Genomic DNA, 24140 nt, shown 5'->3' with positions numbered 1-24140 from the left:
ATAAGGCTCTTATATGCTGTAAAAACCTGTCACTTGTATTTGTTTAATAAAATGCTGATTGGCCAATAGCCAGGCAGGAAGTATAGGAGGGGCAACCAGCAAATTCTGGTTAGAGGAAAGGCAGAGACAGAGTGGCCAGCCAAACGCCGAGGAATTATGATGAGAATGCCTTACTGAGAAAAGGTACCAAGCCATGTGGCTAAACATAGATAAGAATTATGGGTTAATTTAATTGTGAGAGCTAGTCAGTAATATGCCTGAGCCATTAGCCAGTTTATAATTAATAGCCTCTGTTTATTTGAGACCGAATGGTGGCAGGACAGAAACTTCCATCTACACCTTCCTCTGCACTAGAGACATCCCAGAGGTGCCTTTGGAAAGAACAGCCTGCAGCACTCCATCTGGCCCAACCTTGGCTTTAGCTGTGTTTCTACATTTCAGCCGTTTTATTTATATAAGGTTTTGCTCTAAGTCTGAGGGTCACAGAGAACACTATTTACCATGTGTGTGCCCCCCCCCCTCCAATGTCCAGTGCTAGGTAGGCCTGGCTGGGTTTGAACTTGAGATCTGTCTGTCTCCACCTTCTGAGTGCTAGACTAAAGGTGTACACCACCACATGTGTCTGGTGTCTGTCTTCTATGGATCCCTAGTAACTTGAAGTACAGTATGCAGTGCTGTGTGTGCCTTCAGAAAGGCTCTAGAAGTCACCCAGAGGATAGTGTCTTCCAGAGGTCAAGGCCATCATCAAGTCCTATGGTTGCAAGAGTCAGACACCATCCCAGTGAGGCCACCAGCCACTGGGCTCTCTGTACATGTGCAGTCCTCCATACCAGCAGGGAGCCCAGCACCTGGGGGCCTCTAATAATTGTTTTGCTGGGCAATTGTTCATCTCTTGCTGCAGTTCTACAAGTAGCCACCAGGTGGCACCAACAGCATACCCAGTGTATCGGGAGGCTGCTGGGATTTGACACTCTAGCATGACCTTGGCTCCTGTCACCTCCAACCAAACCCAGAATGGTCCTCAGTTCCGTTCAGTCGCAGAAGTGCTATATGACTCAACCAGGGCCTCCTGAGTCCTTTCTGGACTGCACCCCATTATGCTGTTATCCTTCCTGGTATCCAGGTCCAGCTTACTGCTCTGCCTAGACACAGCAAAGAGGGCTGGCAAGTGGCACGCTTTGGGGAAAGTCAAGGGAAGACAGACAGGATTCCCCACTTGTCATTAGGAGGTACACCGGAGCCTCAGGTGACCCTAGCCACATCCCTTCACCTCCAAACCCAACAGACAGGCTCCACACTCCACACCATCCAGCAAAGCAAACCACAAACTTGAAAAGCAATTTTTATTGAATTTGGAGGGACAGTTTCTTATTATAATAGTAAAAATGCTGAAGTTGACTGTTGTAAAAAACGACATGGTGCAGCAATGGCCACAGTGTCTGGCCAGGAGGGGACAGGCCAGGGGGACAGCTGGAGAAGGAAAGCATCTAAAGGACAAGTGCTAAGAGAAGAGCTCATGAGGCAGACACTCTCAGTGCTCCCAAGAGCTGCCACACAGGGGGGAGGCAGGGGCTCTTCTGTCACCGAGATTGAAATCCCCTAAAACGTCTTTGAACAGTGTGATAGGCAGCAACACACTGCATCACTGTTCCTGTCAACCTAGGTGAGCCCCAGCCAGCCCACCCCAGAGGGAGGGAGAGAGCCAGCCAGCATACAACAGGGAGGTGTTTCTGGTGCCCTCCGGTTGGACGGTGGCCCTGGACCCTAAAGACAGGTGGCAGCCAGGGTAGCCAGGTCGATGGAACAGTGACAGGACCCACCTAGACCCATGAGCCCACATTGCACATGGTCTCAGAAGTCCTTAATATTTTTCTACACGAATCTAATTGTTCTGGGCACTGAGGCCACATGTGCCCTCAAATTGGATGAAATAAATTAAGAAAAACCCCAGGATAATTTTCCTCCTGACCTGGCTGGGAGGTAGGCTGCTGCCCACAGTAGAAACATTCTCCCCTGGTCCTGGAGGCTGGCAAGGTTCCTCCCCAGCGCTTCCAAGAAACAAAACCATCAGATACAGATGATCCATGCGGGGCTTCTGGACTCGCAATGCAAAGGAGTGATAGCTGCCAGCTGCTGCCCCAGGCCTCAGGCTGTCCCACTGGCTGAGTAGGAAAACTGGGGGAAGTGTGGCCTCCTCTCGCTGTCTACACACTCCATGCTGTCATCTGTGGGGACAAGAGATGGCTCAGACCCGGACTGCAGGAACAGCCCTCCCACCTGCCACATAACGGAGGACATACGGAGGTCTGACACGTGGGCACAGTGACCCTGGCCCTCAGAGTGCTCCCTCCCAGCCAGTTCTACCACCCTCCAACGGAGTATATTGGGGGCTGGAGAGAAGTCTTAGTGGTTAAGAGCACTGGCTGCTCTGACAGAACCCAAGTTCAATTCTAGCACTCATGTGGCATCTCACAACAACCTGTAACTCTACCACCCCACCCCCAAACTGGAGTCTATAAAGCTTGACACAGGCACCTCAGAGCAGGGAGGCCCTCACCTTGATCAGGCGGTGTGATAGTGATCATCTGGGCTGTGAATTCCTCATCGAAATACCTGGTGTCAGTCTCAGAGGTGACCTGGGGCTTGAAAGGTGGGCTCAGCTGTGGAGGAACAGTAGAGGACTGGTTACAACTCCGTTCCAAATTCCAATTCACAGCGTTCCAGCCCCTCTCCATCTCCAGGCAATACTGACTTCCTGAGGGGCGAGCCACTAACACAAGGGCTCAGCTCTAGGTGGAAGTAGGTGGGCACTGTAGACAAGGAAAACGGCACCCAGGGCAGCCCCAAGGGGCAGAAGGTAGTGACTGTGCCCATCTCTTGGCAGCAGGATCCTATCTCCTTTTTTCTGCTTGTCACTTTCTTTGCAAGTTTTCTTATAAATGGGGAAGGAGACCAGACTTCTGGTGAGCTCACCTGCCTCACTGACATACCAGGGAGAAGAGGCAAACTGGAAAGTGATGCATATATAGAGGTTGCTAACATCCCCTTAGGTCCCACAGGCAAGGCTCCTCAAATACCATCCCCCCAAAATCTGGTGTGATTTTGTCACATGTCACATGTCAACTCAAGGGACCTCTAGTCTGGTATGGGCAGGTATGCCATCTACACCCCCATATGATCAGAGGGCAGGGCTCCAGCTGCTCGCATGTGACCTAGAAGGGATCGTTCAAGGTAGGGGCAGGCTTGGTGACAGGGCACCCAACACACAGTGTGGATACCTCATCAGCCTGGCCCAAGGCTGCTCAGGAGCCGAAGGGCACCCCAACAGATGTAAGCACAAGGGGCTCTGCTCTTTGCCAGTGGCCTCCACTATGCCAGAAAGACAGGTACTGTCCAAGAGAATGGGATGGGGCTCCTTTGGAGCTAGAGGTACCTAAACATTACTCTCAGCTAGCTTTTAACACGTGAGGAGACCTCCAGGGATAGTCAGGAGCGAGGGCGTAGGTGTAGTCAACACAGGGGCACAATCAAGGGCCTGGGCAGGCCCAGTGACTGGGTGAGGTGCACAGGGCAGCATAACACCCTATCCTGTGTGAGTAAGGAGGGCATGTGTGTCCGTCCCTGCAGCTCTGTGGTGGCATATGATCACCACAGAGCTGTGGCCCATCACGGGCATCTGCACCAGTGAAAACTGAAGAGTGTTTGTATGTGTGCGCGTGCACACGTGATCCAGAGATGGGCACAGCAGCCAGGTGCACACCTTCTTCTCATACACATCCTGCCACACGATGTTGGCAAAGAAGCGGTGCTGCATGATCTCCTTGGCATCCTCGGAGCCCCCGCCAAGCCTGTGGGTAGGAGACAGGTCGAGCTCAGACGCTGCACTCAAGGGGACGGGCTTTCAGGGTTGGGCTTCCTGAGCAGCTGTGGGTATCCCCCTGCTGCCTGACTGCCACCCGAGTCTGTCCTGGCTACATGTGACTGAGCCTATTCAGGGCAGTATGGCGGGTACAGTGGGAAGCAGCTCTGTCTGGAAGCTGAGCTTGTAACCCTGGTGGCCCTTACCTCTGTGTGGGGTCTTTCTTGAGCAGCCCAGAGAGCAGGGACTTGGCCTCAGGGCCAAGCGTGCGTGGGAAGCGGATCTCCTCCATGAGGATAAGCTCGAACAGCTTCTCGTGGTCCTGGTTGTAGAAGGGCAGGCGGCCACACATCATCTCATACATGACCACGCCCAGCCCCCACCAATCCACTGCACGGCCATAGTCGTTGTCCTCCAGCACCTGGGATGGGGGACTCTGTCACCATGTGTCCAGGACATGGGGGGGTGGGGGAACACACAAGAAGTAGCAGAGCACCTCAGGGGCCAGGTACTCAGGTGTTCCGCAGAAGGTCTTCATAGTGGCACCATCCTTGATCCCTTCCTTGCACAGCCCAAAGTCTGTTATCTTGATGTGCCCATCCTTGTCCAGCATGAGGTTCTCCAGCTGTGTAGGAAGCCACAGTTAGCGTGGCCAGGCCCCCGATCCCCACTTCCCCCAGTCCGTGGACACACCTTCAGGTCCCGGTATACCACATTCTTCTCAGAGTGCAGATAGTCCAGGGCTGACACGATCTCTGCACCATAGAAGCGAGCCCGGTCCTCGGAAAACACACGCTCACGGGATAGATGGAAGAAGAGCTGTGGGGTACAGAGTGCTGAGGAGGGACTGCTCAAGGGGACCCCACCCCTGTGACCCACGAGGCAGAGGGAAGGTTAGGGACTACCCCCAAAGAGAACGAGGGGCCATCAGACTCAAACTCAGCAGAAACAGGACATCCGAAAGCAAGCAACTGTGGGCTGGCTCACATGGCCAGAGATGGCAGCACCATGTATACTGCAGAGAGGGTTCCAAGGGAACAAGAGGGACAAGTTCACCCACGAAGTGCCCAGCTCTGAAGCCGCCTATGGTCCTACCTCGCCCCCATTGGCATATTCCATGACAAAGCAGAGGCGGTCATGGGTCTGGAATGAGTACTTCAGGGCCTGAAATGGAAGCACAGCAAACCTTAGCACTGACAAACATTAACATACTAGCATCACACTGCCACCAAGGCCCCCCACAAGATGGATCAGGGCACATTTTAGTGTCTTGAGACAAGGTAACACTTTGTCCCAAGTGTTAGTCCAGGCCGGCCTACAATCAGCAAATCCTCGGCCTCAGCCTCCCAAGTGCAAGGACTACAGACACAAGCCGCCGTGCCTCATGGCGTATTTTAAGATGAGAAACTTGGGGTCTGGGTTCAGGTGCAGGGCAAGATGGCTTAGAAGTTGACTGGACCGAGTTCTGGGGTTACCAAAAGCCTCCAGGTAAGGAGTTTTGACACAACAACTTAGTGTTTCTAGAACTGGTGTGCTGAGCCACCCCACCCCAATAGCCTACCCTTCATGGATTACAGGTGGCTCTGCTTTAAGACAACAAGCCCAAAATGCTGACCCGGGAGCCGCTTAATCTGCTATAACTGAGCTTTACTCTCTAAACCATGAGGAAACCTGGCCTCCAAGGAGTCAGCCTGAAGATGGGTCTGAGAGGGCTGAGGAGATGGAAAGTTTGGGCAACCCAAGGCCTCAGTGGAGTGAGAAGTCCAAACTCTCCCTGCACACTACAGTTGTGAGTGTGCTTCCCAGCCCCGTTCACACCACACACCCACCCTCATCAGTCCACCTAAAGCCCTTGAAGCCCGTGTGTGCACAAGGGCAGAACCATGTGACTGAGCCCTTTACCCCACTCATTCTTTCTCAGAGGGCCGAGGACTGCTTCGGTCACTACTCACGGTAAGGAAGGGATGCCTGGAGTTCTGCAGGACGCGGTTCTCAGTGAGTGTGTGGGCAACCTCGTCCTGGAAGGCAGAGCCGAGTGAGCGAATCTTGCCTGCACGCCTCACCTTCCCGCCAACCCTGCCCTCCTCGCACCTTGGCAACGATGACCTCCTTCTTGAGGATCTTCATGGCATAGTAGCGGCCCGTGGCCTTCTCCTTCACCAGGATCACCTTCCCAAAGGTGCCCTTGCCCAGGAGTTTCAGGTACTCAAACTCGTTCATGGTCTGTGGATAGCACAGAGCCCAGTTAGGGAGGGCCCGTGCTCACCACACTAGCCTATGGGGATCAATATCTATGCCACTGCCTTCAGCATGACAGTGTCCAGAGTGAACAAGGCTCCACACAAACTTAAGAGAGCTGGAGACAAGACAGATCCATTCTCATATCTGCTGGCCGGTGGGGTCAGTGAAGGGTCCCGTACAGTTTAGCGCAGAGCACTGTGGCTTGGGAGATGGTGGGCATCTTCAATTTACTTTTTTTTTTTTTTTTTTTTTTTTTTTTTTTAGTACTGTGGTCTCAGGCACACCAGGCAAACATCCTATCAACTGAGGTTTATCCCCGGCCCATATCAAGGAGGGGAGCCAGGGGCACCCAGACCAAACAGGGAGCCAGGCAGGGATGCCAGGGCCTGCCAGGTCCCTCGTACAAACAGAGCCCAGACTTACCACACGATGCTTGGGCTTGGCCAGGGACACCTCCATCTCCTCAGCCCCAGAGTTGTCACTGGGAGAACCTGATCGGAAGTCCATCGTCTCTTCCTCCTGCCTCTTGAGTCCATCAGCCACAGTCTGGATGGCAGTGGTCCATTCTTCTCTGCAGGGGTCAAGTGAGGTCTCAGGCACTGCCATGGATTTCACCCACCATTTGCCTGGATGCCTGGTCCTGAACCACCCTGAACTTCAGACACCCAGGAGTATGAGAAAACCTCCAGATGCCGGGGACACTGATGCTTCTCCCGTTGTTTACAGCCTAGCTCTCCAGACTGGTCTCAGCACAGTTCTTTGGCTCTCAAGCAAGCATGGCCTGAGCAGGGGACAGAGTCCTCCTCACACCCTGCCCACTCACCGCTCCTCGGGTGTTTCCACATGGAAGGTGCGCTCAATGACAGTGGTCCACTGCAGACAGCGGATGATGAAGGTGTTGGGACGTGGCCGTTCTGTCTTCATCAGCTGGCATTCTGAGAGAGAGCTCAGGGAAGCATCTACTTGCTCCCCTCATTACAGTCCTGGCCAGACAGACCCTATCCCCAGACCTCACCCATGCTATCCTAGGAAGGTGCATCCCATCCTCCCTTTTAGAAAATTATTTATTTGGGGGGCTGGAGAGATGGCCCATTGGTTGAGCACTGGCTGCTCTTCCAGAGGACCCAAGTTCAATTTCCAGCACCCACCTGGCAGCTCACAACCATCTGTACCTCCAGCTCCAGGGAACTGACACCATCTTCAGGTCTCTACAAGCACCAGGCACACATATCCACACAACAAACACCCTGATACGTTTTTATTCTCGATATGAGGTCTTTGTTATATAGCCCTGGAAGTCTCAAACCGTGGCAGTCCTCCTGCCTCTGCCTCCTAATTGCTAAGTTTAAAGGTTTTAGCTACCACCCCTGGCTTTTCTGTTTTCTGAGGCAGGGTCTTGCTATGTAACTTTGACTTCCTGGGAACTCACTGCATAATCTAAGCTGATCTTGAGCTTGAGGCAATCATGCCTCAGCCTCCGGAGTGCTAAGATTACAGCATAAGCCACCATACCTAGCAACAGCCCCTCTCCTAACCCTAGATCCCCTCAAAGAACAGCATGCCAACTGGGATGCTCTGCCCTGAAGGAGAGGAACCATTAGCAGGGCAATGGTGGCGCACACCTTTAATCCCAGCACTTGGGAGGCAGAAGCAGGTGGATCTCTGTGAGTTCGAGACCAGCCTGGTCTACAGAGCTAGTTCTAGGACAGCTACAGCTGCTACACAGAGAAACCCTGTCTTGAAAAACAACAACAACAAAAAGAAGGTGTTTGGCTCAATCAGTTAGCTGTGTGCCATAGCCATGTCTAAACTTCCTCTTTCCTCCAAGGCTGACCCTACCTGGTGCTGGGCCTCAGGGATCAAGACACTAATATCCCTGGGAGGGGCAGGAAGACACAGCCCACCCACCCTGTCTGGTGCAGGAGTATCTTGCTGTTTCCCCAATCACATACAGAGTCCTTGGAAAAATGACACACATACGCAGCACCCATGCCCAGAGCGCTCACACCAGGTGCATCCACTGACACTCAGAGCACGCACACCTGGTGCACACACCTAGAATATACACACCTACAAGGGTGGATCACCAGGACAGCCCAGGCCCTGAGGGTATGTGTGCAGCAAGAGGGCTTCCTGGCAAGACTCTGTAAGGCAGAGGGGCTGAGGGGCCTCCCACATTCCATCGTCTGGGTCCTGGCAATGTGAGGGGCCTCCAGGCTCCAATGAGTGAGCAGGGGGCAGTCTGCCAAGCCAGGAGCCAAGAGGGGCTTGAGGCCCAGCCTTGGGGAAGGCCTGTGTCAACATGGGGTGGGGGATGGGGCATGGAAAATCACCCTGAGCCTTGTCCTCTGCACATCTGGGATAGCTTGTCAGGCAAGCAGATGATGGTAGCACCAAGCTGGGTAGCCCTCCCACCAGAATCCACCTCTAAGGAAAAGTCCTTAAACTGGCTTGAACACAGCCCCACCCAGCTCTGATCCCATTGCTCAGCAGCCCCCTTGGCGGGTGCCCGTGCCTATGTGTCTACTCCAGAGCAGCCGTCCCCTGATCCCTGCAATAAGTAAACTGGGATTCCTTCCTCATCCAGCTATAGAGGCAACAACATATGTTAAGCTTTAAGGCTCTGGGTCGGATCTGGTGACTGGCCAAGTCAAGGAAGGTGGACACCCCTGCAGCAGGTCAAACAGAGTTACCTGCAGGGCGGGAGCAATCACGAAGGTGCTCGGGGTAGAAGGCAGACTAAACTATGGTGTGCACACCACACTCCAGACTGCAGTCCGAGGACAGCCCCACAGTCTGTTATTGGTAACCCTCATGGCTAGGCATGCTGCTACTTATCACTGTCAAACTCAACCACACCTACAAAACCAGCTGAGCCTTTGACCAGTCCCAGGCAGAACTGGGCTGTCACAATGTGACACAGAGAACAAGGACATAGATTCTCAAGCTCCACGCTCTCAAAGATAGTTTCACAATATCCTCAACTTTATAACCCTCACCAATCCTGGCACTCCAGCTAAGGCGATCACAAGACCCAGGGCAAAGGACTACCAATGGTCTTCCCAGGAAACAATACAGAAATGGTTCCCAGGATGTCTTAGGCTCCTAGAACTGGGAACCTTCTTCTCAGTCTACCCAAGAGTTCCCAGTGAATGTCCTTGAGTGCCTGTTTAGTCCCCATTAAAGGGACCCTGGTCAACCCACCCTCTAAACCAGGTCCAGTCACCACATGCTGGAACCTTCAGCCTTACAGCAAGGGCTCCCTGGCCCAGCCAGAGCTGGCCACTGGCCAGCTCTAGAGGAGGTGACTCAAAGCTAGCACTGCCCAGCACCCCAGGACAAAACCTGCTGGCCTGCCTAGCCATCTCACTCAACCCAAATGGCCGAGACACTTACGTGCCACTGAGAAGTTGTTGAGGGGGGACTCTCGATGCTCCACGTCCTGAGGCCGTTCCTTGTAGCCAATAAAGGTGCCGTCATTCTTGAGGAGGAAGTAGCGTGGCCGCCAGGTTTTAATGTATTCCCCTGCGGGGGGGGGGGGGCATAAGGAGCTGCATGTGAACAACACTGCAGTGGCCCTGACACCTGAGAGGACCTAGGCACATAGAGGTAGGGAAGGGATCTGGGCCACTTCCTTCCCAGAAGGCACTGGCACTGGGGCAGAGCTCCAGTGCATGTTGCTGGGAGCATCTTCCAGGGCTCTGCCTGTGCAGCAGAGTCAAGAGGTGCCATGGCTGGAACGAGTGTGCGCGTGTGTGTGTGTGCGCGCGTGCGCACGTGTGTGTCCTAGCTGAGACCTGTGCTGTGTCCAGCTGAGTCCTGCCCTGGTCACCCAGGTACACAGGAACATTGTTCCCTCCTCCAGTTTTGCAGCATCAGCCAGAAGCAGGCACCACACTCAGACATCAGAGCAGATGTCCTCTGTGATCTCCCAGCGACTGTCATTTTTCATACTGACACCCGGAAAAAATGTTTCATTTACATTTTGCCGAGCAAGGAGTCTGAACAACAGGGAGCTAACTAATTAGGCAACTTCTTCATCTGAGGGGACACTAGACTGAGGACAGGAGGGGCAGCCCACAGGGCTGGGGTCCCTGAGCTCTATCTGAGATGAACTTTGCTTGTCCCACTGAGTCCTGAGCAAGAGCACCTAGAGGGGTATGCAGGGAGCAACTGTTTGGACCAGGCCACCTGCCACCAGGTGCTCCAGGATGCAGACCAAGTCACAAGGACAAACACCCTGGTCTCAGGCACCAGGCAGTGCACCTAACGCATTTTCCACAGCCCCAGGGAGGCTAGCTAGCTTTCCTTCTCTACCCTCTCATGGTATGTACTAAATCCAGGTGTTCTCTGAGAACACGTGCAGGTGAGATACAGTCTACCCAGTATAGTTCACCAGCTCAGACTCTCAGGGCCTTCCAGGGTACACGAAGTAGGGGCTCTGGGCAGTATATTGCCAGACTCCTCACATGACCTACCTCCCCCGACTCCACCGTCTAGTCCCTTTCAATTGACACCCTGGAGGCATTTCCGACACCAGCCTTGCTCTGCATGACCCTACACAGCCCTGCATGAATCAGGATAAGAGAAAGCCTAAGTGACGGACAAAGGCTCTTGGTGAGAGAAGAAGTGATAGAGCCACTACCAGGCCAACACCCCACACACACTCCAGGGAGCTGGTAGCTATTAGAGCTAGGGATCCTGTCCCCTCGTCACTGCAGATCTCCTAAGCCTGCCATCAGCACTGACAAAGACCCCAGCCTCACAATGGAGAGGGGCAGCAAAGAGAGCAAGCTCGAGCTCCTCCCGACTCCATTGCATGTGCCCAAATGTGCCTGGTGGTCCTCCAGGGCCTAGGCTAGATTATTCTGCTTCTCTCCAAAGGCCTACAGTCCGTAAGTAGCTGGAACTAGGACACCTGGAAACCCATTCCTGCCTCCCATCTTTAGTTCCCAGAAGCTCAGCTCCCCAGCCGGCCACTTCCCACAGCCACTGGGGGCTTCAAAGCAATGACCAATGCCAACCCTCCCTCACTCAGGAGGGCCTAAGGCTCAGCAACCTGCCTACACAACAAAAACACAGAACAGGGTTCCCATCCAGGTTTTCGAAGACCCCTGAACCCCTGCAGGCACCAGCCTGGCTTCTGACCAGGTGGCACACACCTGCAGTATTCACATGGCCAGTGGCCCCATGACAGCCCCTCCCCTGGCATAGGGCCTCGAAGGCTCAGTGGGCAGGCAGGGGCCCTGGGTAATATAGCAGAGCCAATGGGGGGTGAGCAGCCCCCCCACCCCGTTCCTCCCTAGGCCCCCGCTGTGCACGCCCACCCGCCAGCACCAGTCTGGAGCTGTCGGCCCCTGATGGAGTGCCTCCATCTCACCAGCTGCTGCTCCCCGGGACACTAACTGAGTACGGAGGCTGATGAGCAACACACTCGCACCCCAGAAATCCATCTTGATTTACCAACTGCTGCCCACCCCACTGTGCCCAGTGCAGGCCCCCAGACAAGACCACCACCCTATCTACAACTGGCTCTTAGCCTGCATGACCAGCCCCTAGGCCAGGCAGATTCCAGAATGTGGACCTGGAGGTACAGGCAGGGACACTCACCAGGCAGAGAAAGCCAAGTACCCAGAAGGGCCTAGGTGCCCTTCCCCTCCCTGGCCTCACAGAGGCCTCCTGGCCAAGGAGAAATGTAAAGTGAAGTGACCTCATCAGGTCTTTCCCGGTGGCGGCCTCTTCCAGAGGAAAGGGAGCCACAGTTCTGACACACAGATCTCTTTCTTCATCTCCGGCCTCAAGGTCTAGCCAAATGGTCACTGGGGGTACCAGCTAAGCCAGCTGCAGCCTAGGATGTGGCCTGCATGTTAATGAGTTCAGTCCAGACAGACCCCAAGCCCCACCCCTCCAAAAGAACTGTGCCAACACATGACAGACAAATACAAGAGGTGGCTACACTGGTCCTTCATGGCCACGTGGTATCTAGGAATACCCCTGCCCCCTTCTGGGGCCTCCCTCCAGCTTTTCACACTCCAACAAGGAGGGACTGATACTGAGCCCCTGCAGAAGTGCTAGGCTCTGGCCCATCCAGGCTCTTCTCTACTCCCTCACCCCATCTGGATGCCTGGTACCCTGAAAACAGGTAAGGCGGAGTCCAGCTGGTGAAGCGCAGCAGCAGCTGGGGCCTTCCACCTGTCCACACAGCCTCTGGGAACACAAGTACTCACGGCCCACTAGAGGTGCTGTGCTCCACCTGGAGTTTCCTCACCAGGCCCGTGTTCACACAGACATGAACAGATGACAAATAACCAGGTGCCACCTCCACAGTGTGGTCCCCATGGTTCTTGAGGCCAGATGCCTGACAACAGCTTCTCGTTGAACAACAAAACCAGCCAACAGCAGACACCCAGGGCTAAGCCCTGCATTACAGTAGGCCTAGCTCCCCACTAAGCACATATGCAAATCCATCCAGGGGGGTCTCACACCTGCTATGTAGAGATGGCAGCCAATACCCACCCCACCCAAGGGCCTAGCCCACCTTCTTGCAACAAGGCCAGCGCCTGGGAAGAGGCCAGGGCTCCCTCAGGCTCATTCACCCTTCCTGGGGAAAAGGGCACCTAGAGATGCCACTCACTGATGTCCTCGTGACCTAGACCCTCTAGCACCTGTGTGTATTATCCTCTAAGTCCCTCCATCAGGGCCTCCTGGACCTAAATCATCACAGAAGGAAAGGGGGAAGTCAGGCATGGTACTGCATACCTTTAATCCTAGTGCTCAGGAGGCTGAGATAGGCGGATTTCTCACAGTCCAAGGCCAGCCTAGTCTACACAGTGGGTATCAAGCCAGCTAAGACCACATACAGAGATCCAGTCTTAAAAAGAAAAAAGAAAAGAGCTAGGTGGTGTTGGCTCACACCTTTAATCCCAGCACTTGCCAGGCGTAGGCAGGAGGATCTCTGAGTTCCAGGTCAGCCTGGTCTACAGAGTGAGTTCCAGGCCAGAACTACAGAGAGATAACTGTGTCTCGAAAAACCAAATAAACAAATAAATAAGAAAAAAAGGAAGAGAGAAATGGATGTTGGATACTAAAACAGAACCTCCATAATAGGCTTCCCCTGCTTGGCCCCTGACAGCAGAGCACTGTGACAGCAACAAGTCAGCCACGGCACATCCTAGGGGACACCCATGTCCTAGGCATGACTACAGTCCTTTCATGCTGGCCTCGCCCTGTGTCCTGATCACTGTGAGCATTTTCTCCAAGTGCCTGGTTCTTGGGGAAACTGCTGGATAGACACTTTGCCGCAGTGGCAGTGGCAGGCGGCAGCTGGCAAGGCGCCAGGCGGCACCGAGCTGTTTCTCCACAGCAAAGTGAGCCCCAGCAGGCCTGGGGAGCAGGCGCCAGCTGACAGCAGCGACCAAACGTCCCCCACCGCCAACACATCCATCGCACCGACAGCTGCCGGGTGCCCATTTACCTTCTCCAGCACATTGAGCAAGCGGTCTGCTGATAGCCGCCCACTGGGGCCGCTAGCCCAGCTCTTGCTGCCTTCTGGGCAGTGGGTGGTCAGCAACTGGCAAGGTCATCACCAAGGCCCAGCCTCACAGGGCCCCCTGCAGGCCTGGGTTCCATGTCTCCTGACCCCCAACAAACTCAATGACCAAGAGCTGGGCAAAGGTGTGGTAGGAGGGTGTGCTGCCCACAAGCAGGTGAAACTCCAGGTCTGGTGTCACCAGGTATATCCCAGGCCCTGCCCTTCTGAGAGGAGTGCTCATGTGGGTCTCACAGTGTGGGTACCAGTGGCCAGTCTGGACTCCACTGAGCCTGGGTGGGCTTTTTGCCACAGCCCACAACTCTAAAATCTCACCTAGCAGGAGACACAGGGCTCATTGCCCACCAGCTCTCTGGAGAAACTGAGGCTTAGAGAAACAGACTCTAGGGGTCACAGAGAGGCCAAAAATAACCAGAGCTGAGCGACTGCCACAGGCAGACACAGGCCCTCAGCTGAGCAGGGCCAAGATAGGACAACCACCCAACCACAATGCCTCATAAAATGAAGTGATGGACGCCACGCACCTGCCTGCCGTTCTAGGATCTACTTCCCACAGTGGTGACTAGGTCTTCAGCCTCCTAGAACCCACCTCCCTGAGCCACAAGGGGCATTGGTGCATTGGTCCAGACTTTGGTCCACATACCTACCTCCTCCACACAATTGCCGCACCCTCCCTGGACCAGAAAAAAAGGGCAGCCTAGAGCCCCACCCTGCCTTGCACCCAACACATCCCAAGCCTCCTGTACCGCTCAGACCATCCCATTCAGCTTAGCCCACAGTTGTTGTGCAAGCCACGTAGCCTCCCCCGCCCCCGTCCTGTGCCTCACTTTCAGTCTCCCTAAGCCAGTCCAAGATCCCTCAGCCATCCTGCTTCCCCAGACTCAAGAAATAGCCCAAAGACCCCACTGTGTCCGTGTGCTGAGCTCTCCTGTTACCACCCACCTCCTCTCTACCTCATCTGTGGCACAGCCCAAGAGGCTCAGATAGTCCTGGGAGATGCTCGGTGGGTAAAGGCACTTGCCCTTAAGCCCCTTGACCCAAGTTTGATCCCTGGGATCCACATGGTAGAAGAGAACCAACTCACAAGGCATCCTCAGAACATATGTATGTTGTGGCACATATGAGCACCCCCTCCCTGCATTCACACACACGTGTGCGCGCACATGCACACGCACACTTAAAAACAAGCAAACAAACAAAAAAAGAGGCGCAGACACAGCAGAAAGAATATGCTGGGAAGCAGAGGCAGCCCCAGACCTGCTTTCACACTACAGATAGCAGAGCCTACGTGGGCCAGCCAGACCCCGGCTAAGGGCAGGGAAGCATCTCTAGAACAGCGTCTTGGGGCCCACTACTTCCTAAATGCCAAGAGCCCAAAAGGGTGAGGCAGAGAGCTCATATGAGTTGTGAGTCAGGCCAATCTGGCTACAAAGAAAGACCCTGTCTCAAATACCAACTACTGAATGAATGGAGGGAGGGAGAAGGTCAAGGACGGTCCAGAGCATCAGGACGTGAGGCGGTGCTGCTCCCTGCAGACAGGCCACTGGCTGTGAGGGGCTCCTGGCTGCTCCTCTACCCACCTGCCTGGGTTGGGGTCCACATCTTGGCTGGAGAGGCTCTGCTGGGAAGCTCTGGGTGTGGGTGGGGCACCAGTCATAGTGGGATGGCTAGGACAGACACAACGACCGTTACAGGGAGGGCCTGGGTTGGTGTTGGCGCCGGGCCTGGCCTGGGTGTGACTGGGCAGAGAGGACTGCCAGCCAAGGACAGGACAGTTCTCCCCACTACCCCATGGCACTTCTAGGAAGCAGCCTGATGCAACCCCTCAGTGGCAGCAGGTCACGGCTCTGCCTGTCCACGTAGCACCCATTCTCCTCCTAGGTCTCAGTGTCCCTCTGTACGGTGCTCTCTGCCACCCAGCAGAACTGGCAGGGCCACAAGGCTGTCCCAGGCCCAGCAGCTCAGTGCAGTCCCATGTCCACACACACTTTTCCTCACCACCTTGTGACCTCCATGTGGCTCAGCCCCATGGGGACAATCCCATCTAGAGGACAGTGATCAGGAAGCTGCTGAGTGCTACCCACTCTGGAGTCACCAGGCTGGGCCAGCAGTGACCCCTCAAACCCCAGTGGAAGGCTGCCCAGCTTCCTCTTTTGTTGTTTGTTTTTTAAGGGAGAACTCAACACGCTCACAAAACAGGAAACTCAGCCCCAGCACCAGCCAAGACTCAGCCACAATCACACACTACAGTGTCCTGTCCCCTTCATGGGTGGGCCCAGGGCACTCAGTTGCTATCCTCTGTCCAGTTCTCTAGTGGGTGCCACGTGCTTACCTCTCATTCAGGCTCAGTCCCGACACAGCTGTCCCTGAATGCTGACCTGCCCACTGGGCTCAGGACCATCGGCTCTCCCCAGAGATCATGGACTCAGCACTCACTGATCAAGACTCAAAGACAGAGAGCCCCAACCATACACCAGCTTCCCTCTGCCCCGATCCAAACCTCCTCAACCTGACAGGTATTGACCCAGTGAGAAGAGCTAGGTGATTCCTGCCCTTCCAGGACCCTCAACTAAGTCTGCTGAGTGAGTGAAGTGAGCCTTCAAGTTGGTCCTACAGCTACCTACTCCAAACACACAGCCCCTTCTCCCACTGCGTCACATCAGTGTCCTCTGCTTTTCCTGACCCACCTGCTCTAGACACCTGCTGTGGGCTGGGGGACACACACAATGGCTGACCTGACCAAGCAGATGGCTACAGGGCAGCTCCCATGCACACAGCCCAGCAGGCATCGGGAAGTTGGGGACAAGCCTGTGGCCTCAGCACAACGCTCATTTGCAATCTGAGGACTGAAATCAGAAGTCACAGACAAGTTCAGCCACACCTGCAACTTAACCCCAGGTTGGCTATCAAAACACTGTCAGAGTTCATTGACCCCAAACCTGTGCATTTGTGGATATAGAAGCAGCACTGAGCCCTGAAACGTCCACTCTCCTGAGTGCTGCTGCTGTCCTCATTGTCCACCTACCTGTTCATCAGACCAGCCACTTGGCTTCTAGCTCATACCCACTACCTTCCATAGATCTATGGGCCCCTTGATGGATGCCTAGAGGCTTTCAGGGCCAGCTGCTGATCAATGCGTAGCTATGTCTGCTCTGGCCCAGGGCACAGATAGTCAGAGCTCCCAAGAAGTGGTTTAGGCACCCTTCCTGAGGGGTGAGCTCCCACGGGGTAGGAGAAACCTAGACTGGGGTCTCTGTAGATATGGAGTGAGGGGGAGGACCATCCTCTCTGTATGCCCAAATAGCCCTGAAGGCGTGGCCAGCCCATGGGGAACTTGAGAGTTCAGCCAAGAACCAATGTATGTGTTCAAAGCCCCTGGCTGAACACGGGAGACCTAGCAGATGGGTTCAATTCCCAGTCAGTATTACTCCAACCTACAGAGTCAACAAAGTAGGGCACATGGGGAGTACCCAGGTGTCCAAGGGGTCATGGGACATGGAGGGACATTTGCAGTAGTCTTCCTTCCCTGCCTACCCCAGCCTCCTCAGGTGGGAGGCCGACCTAACATGACCTGGCTCCTTTACAGCACAGGGAGAGAGCTAGAACCCTAGACGAATCATGCAGGCATGAGTTGGAGCCCGTAACATACACGGCTGGGGGTATTTAGAAGGGAGAAATGAGGGCCACCAAGACAGGCTTTTCTCAGCAAGCAGCAGCAGGCCAAGCAGTGGGACATGGCTGGGACAGAGCAGGACACAGTAGAGGACGCAGAACAAAAATGACATATGGATGCCATCATCCCCATCGGGACCCTTACCACCTGGGCTGGAGCTGGAGGAGGACAGGGGACCGCAAGAATGCCGTCTCTTCTGGCCTGAGGCTGAGAAGCCCCTACCGCACAGACGGGTGCTCCCTGTCCATCCCACAGGGTAGGTGCCGTGTCTAGTCGGACCACCCCACAGATAATACTCTCTTCTCCACATCTTCACCCACTGTTTCCACGCCATAAAAGTGGAAATCAAGGCCTAAGGAACTCAACAACCTTCTCAAGGAGAGGGACAAAGACAGAAATGCCAAATCAGGTTCAAACACAACCTCTGCATGCCCAGAGGGCCCGATGTCCTGTTTCACCTGTCCCCTTCAGAAGCCTCAGCCATAACAAGCAATATGACACCCCCTAGGCCTCAGAAGGGTTGCTGCCTGGGGGAATGTCCCCATAACTTGAGGCCCAGCAATCTCTTGATTCATCCTAACTCTGACAGCTATACTCTACACACTTGTCCATGAAATAGGCTGTGTACAGCCAGGTTAGGGGAGAAACAGGAGCCAAGGGGGACGAGTCCCACTTCCAAAGAGGGCTGACAGATGAGGCAGAAACTAGAGCATGACCCAAGCAGGGATGTGAGCTCAGGAGGCAGAACTCCTAGGGGGCCAGGGAAGGAGGCACTGGGGAGATGGGAAGGCAGGTGGGGGCAGGATAGACTGGAGCCAGACAAGGGGTACAGGTCACAGCCCTTGCAGAGCCTAGCACATAATCATCCCTGTAGCTGCCATACTGAGACTTCTCATCACAGGTGACCACAGCTTCCATCCCTGCTTGAGCCCTCCCAGGGTCCCCTCGAGTCTGCATCTCAGACATCGTCCCCCACCTCCCTTAGCTCCTGAGCCCCTCAGGCCTACTCTGCCGGAGCTCTGCATACCCCACAACACCTCATGTCCTAACACCAACTTCTGTCCCCACGCTCTTCTGTATCTGGGTCCTCTCTGGCTACCAAGATCACAACTCCCTCTGCTAGAGAGCCAGGAGGAGGGGCAGGAGGGGTGGCTAGCATTGGCAAGGATCACTAGTACTTCCGGTGGGAGCAGGTCTGCAGGAAGAGGAAGTCAGGAGGGGCTGAGATGCCTGCCTGGGGCAAACACAAGTGACTGTCCTAGAGAAGTAGCTTTGAAACTTACTCCTGGCAGAAGGCAGCTGGTGGGTTAGCTGGAAGGTGAGGGACCCTGAGCCTTGAGAGAGCCAGTCAGCCCTTCAGTTCTAAGGCCAACATGACCCTGCCGGGGCCCTGCTGATGAGGAGCCCCCTGACTTCAGGAATCCAGGACTGAGGTGGGCACAGGGCCAAGCGGAGCAGCCCTGCCCTGCCTGCCCTCAGGAACCCTTGGGCAGTGCCCAGGCTACCAGCCTGCCAGCCCTGGAACAGCAGCCATGTCCTTGCTGCCTTCCAGGAAAGCCAGGAACGAGGCTGCAGCAGCTGGCCCCACCCCCAAGCCGGCAAAGCAGGCCCTGCACAGGGCCTCAGCCTCTGGCCAAGAGGCCCCAGGAGGAGGCCATGACCTCCATACTATGGGAAAAGCTGGGCCTGCACACTCCTCCTGTAGCAGGCCTAGAGCCCCAAGGTGGGGAGGTGCGGCTCCTGTCCAGCCGGCCTGGACACAACAAGCACTCTTTGATATGGCCTCAAAGCAGCCTACTAGGGCAGTACAGCCGTCTCCCTCCACACACCCAGTTCCACACCCAGTGGTTGGGCAGACCCAGGCCCAGCTCTACGTCTCCCACAGAGCAGGGACTGACCTCGTTTGTGCAGCCAGCCCTCCTTCACAATGGCTACGTCGTTCATGGTATCCGTGGCCCCCAGAGACCGGGGTAACCCAGGGATGCTCAGTGTATCTTCTCAGCAGGCTGAGCCCAGCCGGCCTGGCCGCAGCGTCTAGAAAAAGCCAAGAAGGTATGTGAGGAAAGGCCCTGCTTGGGGTCTCAGCTTTCATGAGCCCCGGCCACAATTACCCACGTCCCTTTATGCGATCTACCCCTTTCTGGTTCCCAGGTTCCCTCCTCACCCTTACTCTGCCAGCCTGCCTGACTTCTCTCGAAACACAGCAGTATAAGATCCATCTCCAGTAGATGCTGTGCCCAGATCCGGGCCTGGTAGTCTGGGATGCAAGGCTGCGGCCAACCCGAACCTCCCTGGCCTCTGCTGGGACACACTCCACGCCCAGACCTTTCCTGAGAGGCAGCTGCTGAGTTTGCTACCCTAGCAAACAGTCCACCTCCTCCAGGCAGCACTGCTGGCTTCTGCTGGGCCCCACACTAGTGAGGGGTGCTCGTTCACTGTCCTTGTCCCTGCGTTCTCACCACCCCTACAGCCAAGGATGCCTAATGCAGAATGCAGGGCTCCTGCCTGCTCGGACTAGGAACACAGGAGTGTAGGCATTCAGAGGCACAGGTGGAGTAGGTAATGGATATAAAGCAAAGCCCAGAGTCTGAAGGGGAAACATTAAAAACCTCCCCAGGTGAAACCCCAGACCCTCTCAAACACAGCACCCTGCTCCCCTGAAGGTGTTTCATTCATTGGGCTAGCATGTACCAGGCGTCTATGGGTTTGCCAAACCTTCACTCTATATCAGGGACAAAGAGACTTCTAGGCAGCCCACAGTTACAGCATTCAGCCCACACAAGAGGCAGGCAACATACAAAAACCTAGGGTCCTGCAGTGACCCACCAGAGAGTCAGAGTCAAAGCACACTTTGCCAGTTCCCCCTGGCACTGCTTCTCTGCTGGAGGGACTCCTGGGCATCCCTCAAGGCCCTGTTCTCATGTCACCAAGTCTGGGAAAGTGCATTTGGACACTTTTTTTTTTCCCAGCAAGCCTATGCTGTCCCTCCACCTGGGGTTCCTGTGGACAGGCCCAGGAAAGACCAGAAGACCACTGTGGAATAGATCCCAACTTGGGTCTGTCTACTACAGCTGACCCAGACAACCCCCTAGGTCACCTCTCTAGACCAGAAGGCACAAGCTAGCACCCAGAGTCACTGTCACTTTGCCTTGTCTGGAGCTAAATGTGGAACAAAAGGAAGGCCCTGCTGTGTGCCAAATGCCAAATGCCAGAGGAGGAAAGACCACACTTGGCTTAAGAAGGAAAACATCCTACCCTTAGCAAGCAGGTGGCAATGGAAAGCCAGGATGAAAAAGATAAGCCAAGAAGGAACCCCAGATGATGGCTATCCAAGTGGGTGTGGCCTGGAGGTAGAGGGTTGGACTGGAAGACCTCTCTCTGGATGTACCCCCACCCCCACCCAGACCCGAGGTCTGCTGGTGACAGTCAGCTGTCCAGAGCCATGTAAAAATAAGTTCATATGCACAGCGATGTTAACCAGTGTCCACATCAATCAGCCCTGCGCATGGGACCTTCTTCCCTCCACGACCCTGGAGCGCCTTGCCATAAGAGCATATGGTTGCTATTGTTAAGTCTGAAGAGTTCAGCCCCTCTGGGACACTGGGCCCACACGCCCAGCTGGGGCCCCAAGGCGACTCGCCCTTCACTTGAGTGATGGCTCTAAGCAGTCAAGGCTAGCCACCTGGGGCAAGACCAGAGGCCTGGGGATGGGGGGCGGGGGGTGAAGGAGTTTGGCCACAGGGCAGAGCAAGGTTCGGCCACCACCTAACTTAGAAACCAGTCCTCTAGACAAATCCATCAGCTCGGCCAGTATCCGGGATCCCAAAGGTCGAGCCCACGCGTCCTCCAGGCCCCAGCACCTCCAGAAACCACCTACTCCAGGAAGCAGTTTCCGGGCCCAGGAGGGCTAGCAGTCCTTTGTGGGCTAGCCTGGGCACAGTGCCACCGCGCACAACTTTCTGTCCGTGGGAAATGAGTTCTCCTTCCCAGGGCCCTCCCACCACACGCAGGCCGCGGGGCGAGCCTTTCTCCTACCCTCGCTGGCCGAGTGCCCAGACAGCCCCAGGCCCCGGGGCGCACCGGCCCCCACTGCGCGCACGCCAGCAGCGCCCCTCTCCCGCGCGCGGCCTGGCCCCGCGGGGCGGCCACCCAAGGTCACGCGGCGGCCGCCCCGCACTCTCTCCGGCGTGGGCCTCCTGCGCGATCCGCCCGGCCCGCCGCGCGCTCAGGCCTCGCTCGGCCAACAGGCGGGCGCGGCCGGGAACAAAGCGGGGTGGCCGCGGCCCGGAACAGGGCGCGGCGCGGGCACTCACCCGGCCGCGCGCGTGCGGGCGACGGGGCCTAGCCGGCCGCGGCCTCGGGCGCCCGCCGCTCCGCATCCCGCGGGCGGGCGCTGGGCGGGGCCGGCTGGAGGCAGCGGCGGCCGGCGCGCGCGCTGCTGGCCGGGTCTAGGCCGCCGCGGTGCCGGCCGCCGGGCGCTGCTCGGTCCGCTCCGCCTGTCGGGACTCGCGTGCGCTGCCGCGCTGGGCCGCCGCCCGCCGCCCGCCGCCGCTTCGGTGCTGCCGCCCGCCGCCGCCGCCGCCGCCGGCCCGCCTTCTCCCCGCCCCGCGCCGCGCCGCCCCGCCCACATCCGCCTCCGCCGCCCCGGGCGCCCCCGGCGCGGCCGCGGCCAGGGCGAGGCGCCCCGTGAGCGCGAGCGCGGCCCCGCAGGCGCCGCCCTCGGGTGGCCCCGAGCCAGGGCCACGCGGGTAACGGAGCCCCGCCGCCGCAGATCCAGAGCCCGGGCCCTGGCCCAGGTTTCCCCGTCGCTGGACGACCGGGCACTTGTCGGTCCGGCTCTCCAGACCCCACGGGGCGGGCGTGCGGAGCGAGCGGATCGCTCTGACTTTCCCAAGAGGCCCAACTGTCCCCTTGTTGGGAGCCGGGCGAGCCGGGCCACCGGTGTCCTAAAGGCCACACACGCCACCCAGAAAGGAAGGCTGCTGGGGGCTCATTCAACCCGGGACTGTCGGCCAAGGAAACTGACGGGCACCCTGCGGTGACAGGGAGACGGGGACACACCTGGACATCCAGGGGGGCCAGTGTGCTGTTGGGGGCAGACCCCGGGGTAGAGCTCAAGTCAGCCAAGACCTCGCTGTGCACTCAGATGGGCGAGGCGCGGGAGGGGGGCGGGAGGACGGGGGGGGGCGGTTCCTTATGGTGTCCCGGAATTGGAGAGTCAAGGTGGCCTCTAACCCACCCTCTGCTCTCCCCCTTCAGCCTGCCCCAGCAGTTCCTGCCCCAGCAGAGCCCCTCCCTCGTCCCTGAGGCCCGAACTGATAATAACCCTTTTGTGAGTTTACCTCCAGGTCTTTGGTATTTTTTCCGAGGGGGCATTTTGTTGTTGTTGTTTTGTTTTGTTTTGTTTTTAATCCAAGGGTCAGAGTTCACCTGGAGTGTAAACAGGATAGATTTACTCCATGCTAGCGCTAGTCCAGAATGGAGTCGCTCCTTCTCTGCCTCGGGGACTGACTTATGAAGCGAACCCCTCGCCGGGAAAACTGTCCTCTCGGCGGGGGGCACAACTCCTGGGGCGGGAGCGGTGGGGGGTAGGGGGTCTGTTCTGCTTGTCTGCAGCACAGCTGCCCCAGCTCTGAGCACCTCCAGGGCGCTAAGCCCGGCGGGTCTGTGCTGCTCCAGCTGTATCCCTGACCTGAGGGTTTCCCTCGGAGACTGAGCAAATCCATCACTCACCCAGCAAACTTTCACCCCAGGCCCCCTGGTCCTCTTCCCCTGCTTCCCCAATCCCCGTGCTGGGCAGTGGGGAGTGGCCACTGCGAGCCAGCAGGGCGCCCTCTTGTGGAACACATGGCAATTGGAGACTGTTCTCCAAGGACTGACATCTTCTGGGTGCTCTTTCTGGAAGCCACTGTTGCAGCACTCCCACCTGTGATGAGCCGTTTCTAGGCAGTACCCGTCCCTACCTTCTTTGTGTCTCTATCTTCCCCGTGCCCAGGGTCTTCCTGCGGACGGAGGGCGCAAGGCCCTCTTCTGGGCCCACACTTTAGCCACACCCCTCTTGGGCCTCCTAGGCAGAGCCACAGACCAGAAGCGAGCCTTACCGCGACTTGCCAGTGATATGCTCTGCAGCCAGATGTCTCCAACAAAAACAGTGGCCCTGACCCCCTCCCCAGGCACAGAGGTGGTCTTCCCTGTCACCTCCTGCAGCTGGCAGTTGGGTAGGGACTCAAGTGCCTGAGCCCTGCGCTAAGAGGTCTGGGCATCGGCTGCAGGGTGGGACCCCAAAGCTGGAGAGGTTTGCTTGTACCCTGGACTGGGACTTTGACAGCCTCCTGTCATCTCTATGCCACAGACCACTGGCTGGTGGAGCAGGATCTTGGAGTGCCAAGGTTCTCACACAGATGATGGAGCGGCCGGGGCAATATGGGGTGACCCCGTGGGCCTGCCAGGTCCCGCAGGCAGAAGCTCGCTGTCTTTGTACTCAACTTCTCTGCCCTAAAAACCATGTAGGGCAAGCAAGGGGCCAGGATTTGGGGCACTGCTCAATGCCCAACGTGGAGGAAGAGGGACAAGGGGGCTGGTTGGTGTCACCAACATCCAGCCATCATTTTCTCAAAAACCATTCTGTGGCAGGCCAAGGATCCATCCATCGGTGTACACAGAAGCCCCCCGGCAAAGAAACAGGGGTGCACCTTGCCTGACAACCTTTGACTGCCTACACAGGGCTAAACAGGAATAGAGAAAGGGTTGCAGGTCAGGAGGGACTAGGGAGGACGACTTTAGCTAAAGGGTGACCAACCAGCACACAATCAGCAACG

General features: G+C 56.5%; 1 protein-coding gene across 2 annotated transcripts; it reads right to left on the bottom strand.

The window, feature by feature from the left end:
* Window positions 1-1326: 1326 nt before the first annotated feature.
* Akt1 (AKT serine/threonine kinase 1) lies at window positions 1327-22498 on the bottom strand. 2 transcript variants are annotated; one of them, XM_035445297.1, is made up of 14 exons: window positions 22384-22498; window positions 19221-19356; window positions 9497-9625; window positions 6924-7059; window positions 6524-6671; window positions 5951-6082; window positions 5812-5877; window positions 4955-5023; window positions 4553-4678; window positions 4356-4484; window positions 4066-4280; window positions 3761-3848; window positions 2558-2660; window positions 1327-2225 (listed from the first exon to the last, which is right to left on the bottom strand). In XM_035445297.1, the coding sequence occupies exons 2-14, from the start codon at window positions 19264-19266 to the stop codon at window positions 2146-2148; spliced, it is 1467 nt and encodes a 488-aa protein (XP_035301188.1). In that variant the 5' UTR covers window positions 19267-19356; window positions 22384-22498; the 3' UTR covers window positions 1327-2145. The 2 variants fall into 2 exon arrangements, with proteins under 2 accessions (XP_035301188.1, XP_027272445.1); XM_027416644.2 differs by having other exon boundaries at window positions 6924-7035; window positions 22384-22497.
* Window positions 22499-24140: the final 1642 nt, after the last annotated feature.

The sequence above is a fragment of the Cricetulus griseus genome, chromosome 5, assembly GCF_003668045.3.
Source record: "Cricetulus griseus strain 17A/GY chromosome 5, alternate assembly CriGri-PICRH-1.0, whole genome shotgun sequence".
NCBI classification, from domain to species: Eukaryota; Metazoa; Chordata; class Mammalia; order Rodentia; family Cricetidae; genus Cricetulus; species Cricetulus griseus.
Note: the sequence above shows the minus strand (reverse complement) of the source record. Positions and strands in the feature narration are given on the sequence as shown.